At 38.1% G+C, this 18,510-nt stretch overlaps 1 protein-coding gene across 28 annotated transcripts in view; it reads left to right on the top strand.

Moving 5' to 3' along the window:
- The window catches only part of RBFOX1 (RNA binding fox-1 homolog 1), a 1,171,935-nt gene that overhangs the window by 874,797 nt on the left and 278,628 nt on the right, over window positions 1-18,510 (top strand). The window contains exon 1 of one of the 28 annotated variants that reach the window (XM_058035430.1): window positions 12,728-12,762. The exons of the other annotated variants lie outside the window; for them this stretch is intronic. Within the exon in view, the coding sequence (XP_057891413.1) occupies window positions 12,748-12,762 (15 nt within the window). The 5' untranslated portion in view covers window positions 12,728-12,747. Of the gene's footprint in view, window positions 1-12,727; window positions 12,763-18,510 lie in introns of those variants that run through there. 28 annotated transcript variants of the gene reach the window in all.

Raw genomic sequence — 18,510 nt, 5'->3', positions numbered from 1 at the left:
AGATCAGTAAATTATCTGGAAATGGTTTTAGGAGCAAAACCATTTCAGCTGGGCTAAAGGTCCTTCTCTCATTCTTTGTGCTCTGTGAAGTTATAGTGTTTCCAGATCCATTATCTGTGTGTTATATGGAGATTTATTTACTTTCAGCAGCAAAGTTGATCTTGTTTACTTCAGTAAGTGCTTGCTTTAGATGTTCTCTGAAAGGGGATAAGGAGGAAAAAAAGCTGCTTTTTGAAATAAATATTATATTCTGGCTGCTGCTAGCCTTCATTACCCACTTTTTTATAAACTGGAGTTTGCTGGCTTTTCGTGTGCCTTGTTGCAAAGCTTTGTTAAAACGCTGCCATGAAAATGGAAGTTTCATACACATTGACATAATTAATGAAGAGGCAGGCAGCATGCTCTACCAATTAACACCACAGGGAAAAGTAAAATTGGCTTCCTTTTTGCGTGTGGTGCCAAAGTGAAGAACTGTAACACAGCAAATAAATAGAGATCCTTTTAATGAGCTGCAAGATCGAGCTGAATAACTCTGAAAGGATGTTGTGTAAACATTGCCAACTATTTAGAGTGTTAAGAGTAATTGATGAGCTTACTTGAAAGTTTGGAGGGTTTTTTTTGGGGGGGGCGGGTTGGGGTAGGGAGAGACTGTCAAAGAATGAAATGCTGCTTGTTAATAAATAAATTGTATTTTCAATGCAGTTTTTAGGCATGTTAAAAAAATGTAACAAGCACTTTAGAACAAATATGGAAAAAGGAAGCAGTTCCTGCTTGCTACTTGACCAAGTTGGTCAGAACTCATTTTTCAGCTGAGTATTTCTGTGCTTCGTATTTACTGCTAATGAAAACTTGACTCATTTTTCTCTGATGCTGATTCCAAGTAGCACAACTATCTGGCAAGACAAGGCATCACTCAACCCTGACTTTTTCCAGTTATCCCAAAGTCCTGATAATAACAATAGCAGGGAAATAAACAGGTGAAATTTTTCTTTGCTTTACATGAAGCATTCTGTTTACCTTGAGATGTAGGTGTAGAAAATTCAGAGCAGTTAAAGTTCATTTTTTTTTTCAAAAGATTTTTTCATCAAGCAGAATTATCCTAAAAGCCTCCTAAATAAGACTGAGTTTTTGGAGAATACAAAACTCCAAGCCTGTGAAGGTTTATAAGTTAGAAGAATTTTTAATGGGCATTAGAAATAAGAAGGCCAGCAGCATTTAGATCAAAGTATCTGTAATAACAGAAGTGCAATTTTGACTGTTCAGTGGCACCAGCTAGCTTAGAATGTCTTTATATAAGAAAATAATACATCTTCTTCACTTTCTACTCATGCTAAATTATTTAAATTTTGACAATAATCAATTTTTAATATTATATTTCAGCCCAGCTCTTGCATGAGGTTAAATCCAGCATATCATTTCACATTGTATGCAAGAAAACCACCAAGGTTTATCTATGAGCCTCTGCACCTCAGCATCTTAAATAAACCTTAAAATATGTCAGAATTGTAATTAAGGAAGCAAAATGTGCTAAAGCTAAAAGTAATAATTAGAAGTCGATAAAGATTGTGCTAAACTTGCTGAACAATTGACCTTTGTGACAGCCATGCCTGCTCTCAGTTATCATCACAGCAGAGAATTATGTGTCCCTTCACTTGGAATGTTAAAGGTGAAACCAGAAGTATTCAATAACTGTACAACAAAGAATATTAATATGCAAAACCAGCTAGAGACAGTTTATTGTGACTGTGGTAGGATCCTTCACTATATGTTAAGGTACATATATTGATGAGTAGTTATTTAATCAATATTTTATTTAATCAATATTTTCTCTTTTTTTATCTTTTTACTACCTCCCCTCTGCATCTCTTCTTTTGTTTTTCTCTTCAGCCTCTCACACACCCACCTCTAGTCTCTCTTGTGTGTTTTTCTTACACATCTTTGTGTTGCCTAACCTTTTCCTAGCCTAGATTTTGTCCTTCAAAATGCTTGATGGGCTCTGTTCTGTGCTCACTGCTGGGCCAAGTGTCTGCTGTGGTGGTGTTGAGGAGTGCCTGGCTGTTCCCAGCTAATCTGATGGCTGTCATCCTCTGCTCCCAGCCAGCTGGCTCTGCCTCTGCCCTGGCTCCTGCCACCACCAAGGAGCACAGCAGCGTCTCTTCTGTCCCAGCTTCCTCCCTTCTGACACCATGTGCTTTTTTCTGCCACCCTTTGTGGCCCAAGGCCCTTCTGCTGCAGCCCAGGAACAGCTTCCAGAAGATCTGTGATCCAGAAGGACAAAGCTGAGCTCCAGCAGGGGAGATCAGTGTGGATGCTCTGGGAGAGAAAGGACGAGTTCATCCCAAAGGATTTATAAGAAGAAACTGCGTTACATCTGTGATGATTCCATGTGTAATTATATCTTCTCTAATTGACTTGTGCTTCAGAAAAACATTCCTTTTCATCAGTGTTTCATTTCTCCAAGATTCTAAAGAGGTGAAATAGAACTTAAAGTTGTGGTTTGACCCCTGCCAGCAGCTGAGAACCACAGAGCTCCTCGGAGTGCCCCCACTGCTGCCCACCCTGGGAGGGAGGAGAATCTGTAAAAAACCCCAAAGCTCTGAGGTAAAGACACTTAACAGGTACAGCAAAACAAGGGATTCATTCCCAGTGCCCATGGCAGGAGTGAACACCATTCCTGGTGTCCATCACCCAGGACAGCTGGGCTCCACCACGTGGGACAGTGGTGGGACAAACCTTTGGGTGTTTGCTTGGGAGGACAAAGAGCATCACCCCAAGCATCCTCCTCATCCTCCTTCTCCTGCTTCAAATGCTGAGTGTGATGTGGGATATTCTGGAATATCCCTTGGGTCAGCTCTCCTGGCTGTGTCCTCTCCCTTGAGCACTCCCAGCCCCAGCAGCAGCAGCCTTGGCTCTGTGTCAGCTCTGCTCAGCAGTGACAAAAACTTCTCAGATTCCTTTGTGTTTGCAGCACATCTCCAAACCACAGCCCCACACTATCTACCATGGAGAAAATTAACTCTCTCCTAGCCCAAACCAGCAAACTAAATTCAATAGTTTGTCTTCAGGTTGTACAAAGTTCCTTTATTGGATCTGGCCAAGGATAAATTATAATTAATAACTTGATAACAGTTATCAAGAAAACATAAAGTGCAATGGATGCACGTTATTGGTGGTGATGGTCATAATTTCTGTGATAGAAAACTGGAATGCTGTGGAGATCTTTAATGCTGAAATCCTTCTTGCATTCATGTTTTGTACAGCAAGCATATTTCTGACCACACACATGTCCAATAGGTAGAAGAAGAGAAGGTGAGAAGTACAAATTATCCTCTGTTGGGTGAGATCTTAAATAGAGTAGGGTTCTTGAGCTTGGAATGATGACAGATAAGTGAGAAGAGAGGCCTAGACAATCATCAATGCCTCAAAGAAAGTGAAATGTTTTGCTGTCTAAGAACCAATACTCATTTATATTGTCAGCCAGCAAGTTCAAAATTAGCATAACAATGGTCTTTCCTCACATGGAGCAGGATTGTGGCACTTGGAGTTTATCTGGGATCAAGCAGGATGGATCCAGGGGCTGTGTACAAGTTCTGGCTCAGGAAGCTCGGAAGACATTGGCTGCAGGGTTTTATTTTGCAGACCAGGGCCATGCTCACATGGCATTTCTTATGTTCCTTTCCTAAATGTTTGCCCCTGTGATTCTGGACTAGATCAGCCTTTTCTCTTGGCCAGTGTGGCAATTCTTATATTAAAAATATATATATGAACTAGATTTTGTTGTTACAAAACTGTCGTAATCACTAAGGGCTAATTAAAAAGATTTAATGTTGAAAATCCAATGAAATAACAGTTTGGTATATTTTACATTTGTGTGCCTTAAATTCAGTTTATTCAAGTAAATATGAGGTCCTTAAGGTGGACAGGTTAGAGCTTATTAATTACCTTGCTCTGTACATATAAGCAATATAGGTGCCAGCTCCAATCTCTAATAAATCCATCAGCTCTGGGGGTTTTCCTGTTCATTCCCAGTGAGTGTGAGTGCATGTGACAGGCCATGGCTCTGTCAGAACGAATTGTCCCCCTTGGAGAGCTGGCAGCACAGGGAAGTGACAACTTAATGGAAGCTAAAGCACTCTAATGGCAGTGCCTGGTGAAAGGCAGGGGGAGTCATCTCCAGCATTTGCCCTGGCTCTTGGAAACGTCTCTTTGCATTTCTGCTAATGTGCAGGATCTTGGAGCCTTGCTGGAGTCGCATTTGCAGGTATTATTCCATGGAAGGCCGCTCAGTCAAGCACTTGTTTGTGGGCAGACTTGGCTCCAGCAGGGTCAGTCCCTCTGACACTGTGACCTGCTCCATGTGCTCCCACTCCTGCAGCATCACTCACTCCCAAACCCCTCCTCTGGCAACCACAGAAACCATTTCCAGCACCTAGCACCAATGCAAGTACAAATATTTTATCCATTACGCAGCTATTTTTATTTAGTTATGAATGGAATATGTGTTTAATCAAATGGATGAAAAGATAATGCACTTTATCTAAGTATATTTGTTTACAGGTGAAGAATATAGAGATTAATTTTCCTGCCTTTTGTTGGTGTTATGAACAAAAAGTTGTGTTGAGCCAATGGATAAAATTGTTGTACTGAAATTATTTCATGTTGTTTTAATATCTTTTTAGATTACATTGGTGTGTGTGAACATATTTATTTATAAATAAATAAAACCCCAGTAATTTGCATACACTTGTGGACTGTCTTATAAGTGCCCAGTGATTACATTTAAACATTTTCATTTTAATTACATTTTAATATTTTAATAACTTTTATAAATTAAGCTGTGGATATTCAATCTAGATTATTGCATTTTTATTAGGTTTACATGCAAATAATTACTTTGTTCCTGGTTTTCTTGGTGTGATGGTGCTTTTGGACAAAACCAGAATAGCAATCACTTTCAGTAGAATAGTATTTTTTCATCTTTTAATAAAAAGCATGTATGCTTTTCAGGTTGTAATTAGCCAGGTAGATTAAATAATTAAAAAATATTCTCAATAATAGAATTTCTAAGATTTAGTGAACTTAATCAGTACTATACAATTTATCCAAGTTCATACAGAACAGGCGAGGGCAGACCCAAGAGGACTTCAGAACTGAAAAGGAGAAAGCCAAATGACTGTTCTAAATTAAAAATAACCAACCAACCCAAATGATGCAAGCAAAAAACATTTCTGTGTGGTTATTTCTATGATAATTTGCTTTCTAGTTGACACTTTGGTTTTGTTTAGCATGTACCAGTTGTTGTGAAGGAAAGGTGAATCTAAGCAGACTGTTGATAATGTTTTTGCCACGGATCTGCTTCCTCCTTCCCCTCTCTTCTGCCATTCTGGGACTCACAGGAAACTCCAGACTGCTCAGTGAACCTTTCAGGGTTCTCTGTGATTTCCCCCTACCCTGTGACAAACATTTCCAGCAGAAGCCATTTGCTCACCTGGATCTGGAGCAGTGTTTGCTGCCTTGCTTTATGTCTGCTCCACTCCGGAGCTTTGGTGTTCTTAAGAATTTTTCTAAAGCTGTGGTCTGTGGAAGCAATCAAGCAGATAGATAGTTTATAACAACTGATATTAACACATTTTTGCTATAAAATGGTTTTCATAGTGGCTCATTCTTGCATATTTTCTCGTGGAGCAAGTCCCACTTCAAGCTTCAATTAAAACTTCAATTAGAACTCCTCTGTACGTTCAGGGCCTGTGGGGTTTCTGTTATATAATACTTCCCTTTTCAGTTCCTCAACAGAATTGTTCTCTCTTAGAAATTGTTTCCTTCACACACAGAATCAATATGAACTCACAAAATCTTTGCTTCACTTAAATTAGGATTTTCCTCAGGTAAGAATTTGATTTCCCACTGTGAGAGATGTCTCCCCTCTTTTACTGGGTGCACCAGGCTTCTTTAAGAGCCAGAGCAGATCTTCCAGATTTTTTTGTCATTTGGATTTTACAATTTCTTGAAATATTCAGTTAACTCTTTTTAATCTCTTATTTTGAATGACTTTATGTTACTAGAGAAAATACAGACTGATTATCACTTTCTTCCCTAGAATTGATTGTGGATTTACAGAATTATATATATATATATATAATTTGTATATGTGCATATATGTTTTCTTTCCTTTTTAGTCTAATGAAAAATTCACTGCACTGATGAGCTATATATTGTCAGCTGAAGATTAATTTTTCCTTTTTAACAATAGTTTATTTTAATTTCTTATAACTGACTGGAGGTAACAAACAAGCATCTTCACTATTGCACTCTCCTGCAAGCCACTGATTGATGCAAGGGATTTTTTTCCCTTCATGCAGGTATACATGTGTGTGTGTATGTATGTATATGCATACAAGTATATTCTAATTATTCCCCAAATTCTTGTCCAAATTGCTAATTTGACATTTTTTACTTGACAAAATTGGTATTCTGTGAAACAGTGCCAAGTTTACATGCACACAAAAATTGAAATATGTGTCTGCATGAGGTGATTCAAGTTGAGAGTGGGATTTTTCTGCTCACACAGGCCTCTGTTGCCCCACCTTTAAAAAGTAGCTTGCTTTCAATTTATGGAGAACAAATACTGTGCCTCGTGCAGGGAGGACATTGGCACATGCAGGGGACATTTTTTAATTTGGGCAAAGTGTATAATATATAATACATGTTTGCTAAGTTGTAAGAATTTAAGATCACTTTCTTCAAGAAAAATCTGGACTCTGGAATGGTATCAAGTTTTGTTGGAACTGAGACAAAAGTGAAGTGTGCACAATAATTATTTAGTTCATCTCTGGGCTGCTTTTTAGGTGTTGTGAAGGAAAAAAGCAAGAAGGAAAAAAGACTGCATATAGTTGCAGTCAGAGATCAATGTAAAGAAGTCCAGGTAAATCAAAACTATTCTACGCCATAAATAATTTACTCTTCTCCCTTTGCCTTGTCCTTTCCCACTCCACCCCTGTGGCATTTTTGGGGTCCTCTGTTGTTGGGAGGAAATGACGAATCTGACTCCATAAATTTAGAAGGTTAATTTATTATTTTATTATCTATATTATATTAAAGAATGCTGTTCTAAACTATTCTAAAGAATAGAGAAAGGATACTGACAGAAGGCTAAAAGATAATAATGAAAAACCTGTGACTCTCTCCAGATCCTGACAGTTGGACCATGATTGGCTATTAAGTTAAAAAACAACTCACACATTGGATAAACAATCTCCAACCACATTCCAAAGCAGCAAAACACAGGAGAAGCAAATGAGATAATATTGTTTTCCTTTTTCTCTGAGGCTTCTCAGCTTCCCAGGAGAAGAATCCTGGCCAAAGAGATTTTTCAGAAAATGTGAATGTGACGCTCCCCGACTCTTTGTTTGCCCCCCTGACCTGTTCATACCCTCTTGGTTTATCTGTAGTGTTGCTAACCCGAGATACCCCCATGTAGTTTAACACATAGAAATGCTCCAGCTGGGAAAATCCAGTGTAAGTTTACAGTGTTTTACAGCCTTCTTCTTGCCTCCAGAGTTCTGAGAGGCAGATAAACCACCTGGGACACCGTGATGGGCTTTGTGCAGGGTGTGCAGGGCTTGCTGTCCCAGGCTCAGGTGAGCAGGGACCCTCCAGTGTCAGAGATCTGCCTCCTTCTGTTTACATGCAGCAAATTTGGAATTTACACAGAAAACAAATGGGGTCTCTGGTGTCTCACAGATTTCCTTGGCTTTATCTGCTCTGGATAATTAATGTAACCAAGTGAGTGGATGAGCTCTTTTCTGTAGGAGTCAATAGGCAAGGATGTTTGGAAAATGAATGAACTGCTAAGATTAATTGCAAGGCTGAACAGCCTGGTGAGGGATTCAGAAGGAAGTGCCAATGCCTTTATATCCAAAAGATTTCTTTATTAAAAGTTGTTCAAGATCTCAGTAACATTAGATATCAGATTGGACTGGAGATAATGCTTTATTGTTGATGTTTTAATCTTAAAATTTGCAAACTATTAATTGCTGGTAGAGAATAATTCATATGAATATTGATCTCAATCAGCTCAGCTGAATTTTTAGTATTCTTCAGAAAGACAGCCAATTCTAATAATAATTATAAAAATGTATTTTCTAAAATGTACAGTGGTTGAATAGTCAGCAGAAAGATTTATATCAAAGTTTTGTGTGAACTTCTTTATGGGAAAAAACCCCAAAACACAAAGATCAAATGGTAACAGGATTCAGTTAGGGAATTCTGGGTTTGCTTTGCATTTCTTTAGTCATTTTAGAGATAATTTGTCTTTTGAGTTGAGATTTTTTACTTCCCTGTTCATTTTATCAAAGTGCTGCTTACCTATAGTTTACCAGTATTTATAAATAGATTTCCTCAAGGGAAAATATGCGGTGGGATTTTTTTGGGGGTAAATTTTAGGAATATTTTGAACCTATTGGTGAACTCTGTCTGCAGACCTCTGTTGTTTTGACTGCCACTCATGTAACACCTGACAGTGTGGATCTAAAATGTGCAGCCAGGCTTGTGAATGGCAGATAGGAACATGGAAGTGCAAGGAGGAAAATCCTGAGTACTCAGAGGAAGGAACTTGTCAGCAGGTACTATGTTCAAGTTCAGACAGAGGCTTTTGTTTTTTTGTTTGTTTTTTTTTTTCCCTCAACCATTTTAGCATGAAATCAATGGGGAATGCATAATTTTTTAGATGTGTCTGAGATTGCACAGCAAATGGCCACCAATGAGACTCTCAGCTGCCACACAATCTGGCACAGCTCCTTTCTGCTCCAGAGCTCCCAGTTGCATTCAGCCCACTGTCGATGTGATGCCTCTTTTTGGCTCCTTGCCCATCTGTTTTAGTAATTACTGTCATATAAACTGATATTTCTGGACTAGAAACCATGTTGTTGTGAGATAAGCCCGTTGGAGTTACCTTTTGTGACGTGTTCAAGCAGCTCACTGACTTTCTACTTCAAGCTGTAAAATTTGCATCAACATTTCCTGCAATATATAGAGAAGGATACTATGATTTTATTTTTTTTAACACGAGGAGTTATAATGAAATAGAATCAGATTTTGATACTGCTTCCTTTTTATCATAGTTATGGTACTTTCACAGTTTTAGCTCTATTTTATTTTTTTTTTAGGATCACAATAAAAAACAGTGTCCTTGAATAAAGCATTTGTGTTAATAAGTTTTGGCAGACATAATTTTTTAAAGTGTAAAATATACAAAGAAGTGGTTTGCCCTATCCAAATCATCCATTAGCACAACAGGACCATCCAAAATGACATCATCACACATACCAGCTAAAGCACAAAGATTCCAGGAGGGTGAAGAGCAGCTTTATCCTGACAGAAACTGAGCAGAATCAAAGGTGAGTTAAAAGAAAGGCTCAGACAACATCCTCTCACCAACTTAACCCATTAACAGCCCCGGGGGCAAGAGCAGAGCAGCCAACACAAATATCAGTGCTGTGTGCCAAGGAGCCAGATGCCATCACTGCAAAATCACTGCCTCAGCTTGGCATCTGTGCCTCCAGCCTGCCAGCCCCACAGGGAGGGGAAGCTGGGCAGGCAGCGTTGTCTGGGGCTGCAGAGAAAGAGCTGCTCTCTCTTTTCTCTCTTCCCTTTGCCTTTCTCCATAGCTGGGTTCTTGGCTGGCACTGGCAAGGTTTGTAATGAGAGAGGAGAGAGAGCTTGGGCATTTTCATACACACTTAAATATTATATATTTATTATTTAATATTATTTATTATTATACCTATTATTTAAATCTTATTTATTATATATATCTATATATATATATATACACATATATATATACACGTGTATATATATATATATATATATATATATATATACACACACACACATATATATACACACACATATACATAGAGAGATGTGAGTGGATGAGAGTTTATATGAAAATGTTTATGTTTATTTGCATTTGGGCAGATTTGACCAGAAAAAGGGAGAGATCAAGGAAGGAGGCAAAAGAAATCAGAGTGAAGTAAAACCAGAACAACACACAATAAAACTCTGAAAATAAGTATTTACTTTCCATGCATGCTAAAGTAAATTTTAGCTTTTTTAACTTTTTTTAATAGTACGACTTCAATAATTTCTCTGACTTTTCACAAGTCACATCTGCTCAGTAGCCAAATTCTTGATGTGTTTTCTTTGCAGTGACATTCCACATAGGAAGGTTCACAGCATTTGGCAAGTTAAATTTTTAGGATTTAAACCGAAATCTTTTATGTGATTATTTATATCATTCTGTCACACCTGGATAATATATCTATATATACATCCAAATATTGATTGATCACTTCTTTTTTAATTTAGTAGGAATTATTAATTTTAGTAGGAATAATTTCTAGACATGCAGTCAGTACTCAGGCTTCCCACAGTAAAGCATGAAAAAGAGGATCTGCAATAATTTGAGTGGCTCCAGTGATGGTGGGGCCACTGGAAACTGCAAACCTAGGAACTGGGAGCCTTTCTGGTTAGCCAGAAATTAGCTCTCCATGCATTAAAGGTGTATTATCAAATGCAAATAGCGGCAGGTGTGTGGTTTGGGTAGGGGGTTAAATGCTGTGACACTGGGTAACTCTAATTTCTTCTGTTTTTAAGACTGAAGGTTCAGTAATGTAGAAAAATCTGTGTGAAGCAGAAATCTTGTGAACAGGCAAAATCTTTTTTTTTTTTTGTTTTTAAGTGAAAGTAGGACAGTAGTAAATATGAAATAAAAGTGCTAATTAATTCAGGGAAAACTCTTTAAATATATATTGATCAGAGAGAGACATTCGAGGTGAGCTGTAGATTTAAAATGTTACTTTCCAAAGCTCAAAAAAAGCTCACAGAATATCGTGTTTATGATTCAGCTGTCAAACATGGCTGGAAAGGCCCAATTTAGGGCAGACAATAAAGGGTTTTGATGAACACACATTCCCTCTGATACCCCATGGACAGAGCAAGGCTTCTTTTTTGTGTGATAGTGCTGAATTCTGAAATGAAACACAGTGGGAAGGAGGAGGTTGAAAAGACTTCAGAAGTGAGCATCTGTCTTGGAACTAAAGGATTTTTCCTCCTTTAAGTTTCAGTTTCCTATGTTTGTCATGCATTCAGTACATGCTAAAGCTGTTCAAAAGATACCACTGTCACAGCATGAGGAATTATGAGTGAGAGCAAAGTTGTGTCTAGAGTTGGTCTGGACAAAAGGGGATTTTTGCTCTCTGAGTTCTTATTAAAACCCTCAAGTCCATTTTTTTAGGCTCAGTAATCATTGCTGAGAAATAGCAATACTTAATCATAAATATAATTTAGTTTTTAGCAGCAGCAGAGTTTTGCAATTTTTAATAAATTATAAATATTTTTACAGGAGGATAGAATTGGCATTGTGCAATTTGAGGTTTTTATGTCATAAGAGATCCATATGCATAGATCTTTATAGTTATTTCAGAGTTAAATCTTCAGCTGCCTTATCCTGGAATAAAGTCCTTATCATTGCATTTTGAATTTCCAAGTGTGTCATGACTAAAATATTTTAGCTTGGCAGTATTATCTTTGAGTTCATTCATTCTTTCTTCGTTCTCTTCCTTATTATAGAGGATCTAAATATTTTCACTTCGCGTTTTTGCATTTCTGTTCTTCACAGACTTCACTCCCTAAACCTTACCACATAAATGCTAAAGTTTTTTTTTTTCCCTTTATTTTTTCTTTCATGTATTTTTTATTTAATTTGTAACATAGGTTGTGATTATCAGAGGGAGGAGCTGTAACTGAACTTTGAATGATTTAAAAGCAATATACCATAGAGGCTTGAATAATTCGATATTTGGATGTGGATGAAGGGTAAGTGGCTGATAATTCCAGAGAAGAATGAGAAGAATTGGGGTTTTGGTGTTATGGAATCACAGAATGACACAGGCTGGAGGGGCTCTCTGGATGTTGCTGAATCCATCCACTGCACAAAGCAGGATCAGCTGTACAGGGAGCAGGTTTGGGGCATCCCCCTGAACTCACAACCAGTATGGGAACACTGTTTCACTGTTGGGTAGATTCTCCTCCCAGAAAACAACTTCTCTGGTATTTAAATGGGATGTAATGTGAGTCAGTCTGTCCCTGTTGCCCCTTCTCATTTATCTGGCTGCATCCTCTTTGCACCCTGCCCTCAGGAGCTCATGTGCATTTCTGGGACCCCTGGAGCCTTTCCTTCTCTGCCTGGGAAGCCCCAGCTCTCTCAGGCTCTCCTGGATGATTCCCCCTCCCCGATCCACGCCCTGGTGCCGTGCTGGACTGGCTGCACCCTGTCCGTCTGTCCATCTGCTCACCCTGGACAGCACAAACTCCCTGTGGCCACTGCAGGCGGGGAGGGGAAGGGTCCCATGCCTGGGTTCTGCTCCCCAGAGCCTTCCTGACCCCTCCCAGGCTGCTGCACCTGGGCTTTGCTGTGAGGGGAATTTGTTTTTTTATTGTTATCCTGTGTTCACTCCTGCTCCTGCTCTTCCCTGTCCTTTTCTCTAAAGCTCCTTTGCAGGCAGTTGTTCCCCAGCCTCTCTCCTGGATAATGTTTTCATCCTCTTCCTCACCAGACTGCAGCACTTGGAGTGCATTTTCAGTTTTCAGATTTGTATTGCTTTGAGTAATGGTTAAAGTCTGATTTTAAGGTTTTTTGTTTTTTTTTTCCTTCCCCCAAGCCTTTTGGAATTTATCATTCCCAGAATGCTCCTGTGTTCTGTGAGTAATAAATCTTCCTGGTGTTTTGTGATTTGCAGTTCGCAGGACAAATTATTCAAACATCTTATTACTGTTTCATTAAACCCCTTTTTATATGCTGTATCACAAAGGTATTTCGAATTCTAATAGACATTGGTGCTTTATTATATTCATGTTGTTTAAATGTTTCGCCTCCCCTTTTGCTTTTCATTTCTCTCTTATCTGAGAGATATTATATCCTACAATTTTTTATTTCTGATTATTTGGAAATCAACACATAATTCATATGGCTCAATTGCTGTCATTGATATACTCAAATTACAGTTATGGCTATTAAAGGAAATTATTAAGAACTCAATGCCTTGAATTTCAGTGACAGTCTGCTGCCTTATCATCCTTTTGAAACCCCAGTACAAAAACTTTAGGTGATTATCTTTTAATTGTACATGTGAATGAGTTGGAGGAAGGATGAACCGAGCAGGGGCAAAGCTTCTGAGTAATCCAAGAAGTTTTAATGTACTTTAAACTGGCGAAAATGTTAGTGGTCTTTTTTTGGAATGTGCAGTGCTCTATTTCTGTGGCTGTGGGCTGGAAACAGATTGGATGTCAGACTGATTGTCAGCATTTGTGTTCACGGCTTTTACGTGTGGGTGGTTTCTCCAGTAAAGAATTCTGCATTTATTGTAAAAACTAGTAAGGTAATTTTCCTATAGCTTGGCTAGTTATGAAAATACATAAGGTGCAATTAATGTATAACAAGGATTGGAAAGTTTATCTTCTCTTTCAAAGGGAAACAAACTCCTGAAACATAATTCACTATGAGAATATTTGAACCAACAGCCTGAACATAAAAATCTTTGATGTGTCCTTAAAGGATTTGATAGGATAAGTTTAAAGTAGCTTCAGATTTTGTCTTTCCTCTCTGTTGCTTCTATCACAATAAAGATTAATTACTGTATGCTTGAATAATCATCTACTGAATCAATATATGTGCATTTTTACACCTATTATGAGATGGTGGTGTGTAATCTTTGCTGGGTTTATACTTTATCTTTTTGATCTACCCTGTCATCACACTTTGGAACAGGAGTTAATTCAGTTCTGTGTTCTGGCTCCCTGGAACATCGTGAGCATCTCTTTTCCCACTTCTCTAAGAGAGGAATTCTCCAAGTCTTTTTTGGGTCAGATGATTAAGAGTTCTGTGTGAGGAGTTCTGTGAAATCTGCTCCAGAGAAAGCAGTCCAGTTTTCCTGGCCATCCTTGGGGTTGTGTTATTCTCTCTGTTCTTACTGCTCCATCCTTGGTCGCCCAAACCCTTTTCACATGATCAGAACAACAGCTTGTGAAATTCCTGAGCATCACCTGAATTCCTGCCCAGAGGTGACAGCAGCAAACCCCATTCCCCTGTGCCTTGGTGCCAGAAAATCCCTGACACCACAGAAACAGCCACAGCTGGATCATTTCATTTCTTCTCCATGTTGGATCAATCTTGGTTATGCAAATCTTACAACATAATTTATATTTGTTTGCCTATAAATATGATTTAAATCAGAGCTGCTTTGCAGGTAGATGTTTAGTTGATGACAGCGTTTCTGTTATTTTTTTTGTTTGTTTGTTTTGCTTAAACAGAACATGAAGCCCTATTTAACTGAAGGTTTATACTGCATCAACAAATGGTTATAAGGCAAAGGTTTGTTAAATTGGTACAGAGATCACCATGAAAGGAGAAAGATTTGAGCTGGAGCTGCTGATTCTCTGACATTTTGATGGCTTTGCATGTTTAGCTGCTCTGAAGCAAATTAAAAAGGTTACTATGCAAAAGGTTTGATAGATATACTCAGAATAGTTGGCAGAATGAGAGAGCAACAGTGAGGGACAAGTGGAAAATTTCAGGGTGAATAAGTATGAAAATGTTTCAGCCTTGTAGAGGCAGTAAAGCCTAGCAGCAGCACCAGCATTTTTGGGCTAATGTGTAAAAAATCCCAATCACAGGAAACCCAGAAGGAGCAACACTGCCCTGATCAAGGAGATAAGCTTGGTGAAGCCTGTGTTTTAAAATTTAGATTAAAGAACAAATTGTGGTGATTATAGAAAAATCTGATTATTTTTGGTGATCATTTAATTAATATTAATTTCTAATGAAATATGTTCTTTTACACATTTAGTTTTATGGTGAACTTTTATATGGCTTTGTAAAGGAAGAGTACTGAAAAAAAATCTTTGAAAAGACAGTTTATGTCTTACTGTGTGAAATAACTTCCTCTGCTGTTGGCTGCTCTATAACATGGTTAATTCAGATAAACATTAAAAGTGTGTAAAGATATTTTTGTCTAAATAGTACAAAACTGAGGCGTTTTTCCACTGTGTTTCTTTGGCTCCTGCTTTTGTTTAGTTTGATGATCTAGGGAGGATAAGTTCTCTCAGCCATATCCAGCTCTGCATGAATTCAGATTGTTCATCAGATAATAGATAACAAAACAAATGTACCAAACAGTATAAAGCTGAAATGACAAAAAATGCAGTTGAAATTGAGAGAAATATAGAGACAGGGCAAAATATGAACTAATAAATCCTGCATGAAAGCATCTAAATACTTAATATTACTTGTGTAAAGCTTTTGTTTTGCTATGAAAGACCTGAAATATAATAGCTCTTTGGTCTGTCTAGAATATAAATAATGTGATGACAGCATCATTCTGAAGTTCATGCATGTTTTTAAAGTGATTTAATGTTCTCCTATAGTTCTCAATTTTATCCAGATGCCTTATTCAGTCGCACCAAAAGCACATTACTGAACATTTTATTTATCATTCTGTGAAGCTTAATTCACTTGCAAGTCAGAACTGCAGTTTTCAGCTGAGCTGCATTTCACACCTGTTTGGAGAAAGAAAAAGATTGACGTGATTTTGTGCTTCAGTCTGAGATTTCTGAGGATGCTTTTTTTGAAACAGACACAACAGACTAGCAGGCTTCTGCAACAAATCCTGCATGATATGTGCAATTCATGATTATTTTTTCCTTTATCAACTGGATTTTAGTATACCCACTTCTCTGATCTATAATTTCAAGAGAATTTACTCCTAAATTTTGTTCATCTAAGCAAAATCTGGAAATTACCTCCAAATTTCTAATGGCTCCGTAAGTTTTGTGTTTAAGAGCAATTATCTTTGATTTGCAAATTTTTTTCTCTTTACATTCATTGACATGAAGGATTCTTTGAGGAATTCAGTAGGTGGGACACTTAGATGACATAGTGAGTGTGTGGGTACTGGCTTGTGAAGAATTCTCCCACTTTCTAATCAGTTCTGGCTAAGAATGTTTTCTTAGAGGTAATTATCCCCAGTAAATCCAGTCAAGGTCCTGCTTGAATAATTAAAATATATTCCTCGCAATTATTTGTTTGAAATAGGATGTTTGTGGTTTTTCTTCATAATTCCAGAGAATTATGACAAATCACAGGGTTAATTTTTGAAAATACAAGGGGCCCAAATTTCAGTGGTAGAAGAAATAATCCTTTAGTAAATTTTCTAGTGTTTTAAAACCTTCTACTGCTTGAAGACGAAAACAAGCAATAATATTACATATTTAACTGAAGGCTATCCCATTTTTGAGACCACTTGGAGATAATTGCCGGTGTTTTTTTCCTCACGATTTCCTCGCAGGATGATCAGAAGCTGTCATTGACAAACAAATCCTTTTCTCTCCAGTGCCTGTGAGTGCAGGTATCAATAACAAGTGCCAGCTGTTCCCAGCAGAAGCCTCAGTGGTGTGATCACCACTGAGGGGATTGTGGTGCTGCTCGTGACCCTCGTGGTGCTTCCAGCTGGGCTCAGGGGGTCTCGCCTGCTTCTTCATCTCCTTTGTCCTATAAAGAATATTTTTGTCATTCCTCTTCAAAGAGTCACTTAAAAACAAATTTTAAGCACCTTATAAATGATGGGTTTTGCCCTCTCTTCAGCTCCTTGTGTCTCTCCAGTTTCACAGTGAATTAGGCAGCTTAAAAAACATGATTTCCATGTGCAATTAATGTGAGATTGTATCTCATCTCACTGCTTTCCTTCTCACAATCATTACCAAGGGTTAGAAGGCCCAGCTTTTCATAACATGCTGCAGAAATCAATATTTCACAGCTTACTTTTGGAAAGAAACTATCATTTCATTTTGTCAGAATTCACATTTCTGGTGAAGGTAATGTGGCTTGCTTCACATAGCTGCCATTTGGAATGTTTTTCCTACTTCTTAAATATTAATATCAAATCAAATCCATGTATCTTGCTCCTATATTGTTTGTCTGAATGTCATTTATACTCAAGAAATTTTTTTTAAGATTTTGACACTTTATTAGTAAGAATCTATTAATGGAAGATGACCATTTGGAATGTGCTGTATAAAATCAACTTAAGTTGCAAGCACTGACATGGAATTCAGCTTGAATTTTTCATCTTTTTTTTCTTCAGCTTCTTTGTATGTCAAGGGAAAAAATGCTGTAGCTAGTTCTGAAATAGTGTGCCACACGCACATAAAAATATATCAGAATTGGCACAACTGCAATTTAGTTGTAAGGATAAAATTCCTATTTGGAATCTACATATCATATTAGCCAAACAGTATCCATCCTGCAGTATATTATTTTGGTAACACGATAGCTGGGCTTGAAATGGAATCCAAAGGTCAGAGTTGGCAGCAGAATGGGAATTAGGTAATCACATTTTCCTTCCTGCCACTGACCTCATCCCTCTCCAGTCCCCACTACAACTGCCTGTGTTGTAGCAAGTGTGGAAACCCTGCTCAAATGTGTTTGTGCTACTTAATTTTCTAAACCTCCACTGAAGAAAGTTTGCAGTGTTCATGTCAGCTTTTTTTTTTTTTTTTTTTTTTTGTGGGGGTGGCACTAAACCAATCAAGCATTTGATTACTCGGGATCAGTAAATTTGTTGCATTAAATTTATCTGTAATTTTCATTTTTCAGATGGTGTCTTGCAGTTATTTAAATTATATTAGCAAATACTACATTTACAATAACAACAGATATAGACAATAATAAATTAAAATGTTCATCCCCCACAAAAGCCCATTATTCCCTGAACTGCACTTTGTCACTGCCAGTAGAAAACCTGTGTTTCTAAACTTGCTTTCAGAAAGTGATTATTTAACAATAAAGCTACACAGAAATTATGTGTAAGTTTGAGGACTTGAGCACTTGAATTTTTGTTGTTCTGAAAACCAGAAATTCCTAAATTTAAACTGCTGTTTTTCTCCATGCATATGATGTGGACAGTTATTGGCACATAAATTAAAAATACATGGGACAGAAGTAAAGCTGGGTTTAGTTTGACTAAGGAGATGCAGAAGCCAGCATTCATCCATGGTAGTGGTGGGACACCAAAAACGCTGTGTAACTAAGTGAGCACTGGCACACCTGATTCACAGAATCACAGAATCCCCAGGTTGGAAGAGATCTATCTTCAAGATCATCGAGTCCAACCCAGCCCCAGCACCTCACCTAAACCCTGGCACCCAGTGCCACATGCAGGCTTTGTTAAACACATTCAAGGATGGTGACCCCACCACCCCCCTGGGCAGCCATTCCAGAACCTTATCACTCTGTCCATAAAGAAACTTCTTCCTGATATCCAACCTGTATTTCCCTTGGTGCAGCTCAAGGCTGTGTGCTCTGGTTGTGTCAGTGCTGCTGCAGACAGAGCCCAGCCCCAGCTGAGCACAGGCACCTTTCAGGAGCTGTGAGAGTGATAAGGGCACCCCTGAGTC

Source organism: Melospiza georgiana, chromosome 16, assembly GCF_028018845.1.
Source record: "Melospiza georgiana isolate bMelGeo1 chromosome 16, bMelGeo1.pri, whole genome shotgun sequence".
Taxonomy (NCBI): domain Eukaryota; kingdom Metazoa; phylum Chordata; class Aves; order Passeriformes; family Passerellidae; genus Melospiza; species Melospiza georgiana.
This window is presented reverse-complemented; position numbering and strand designations above follow the sequence as displayed.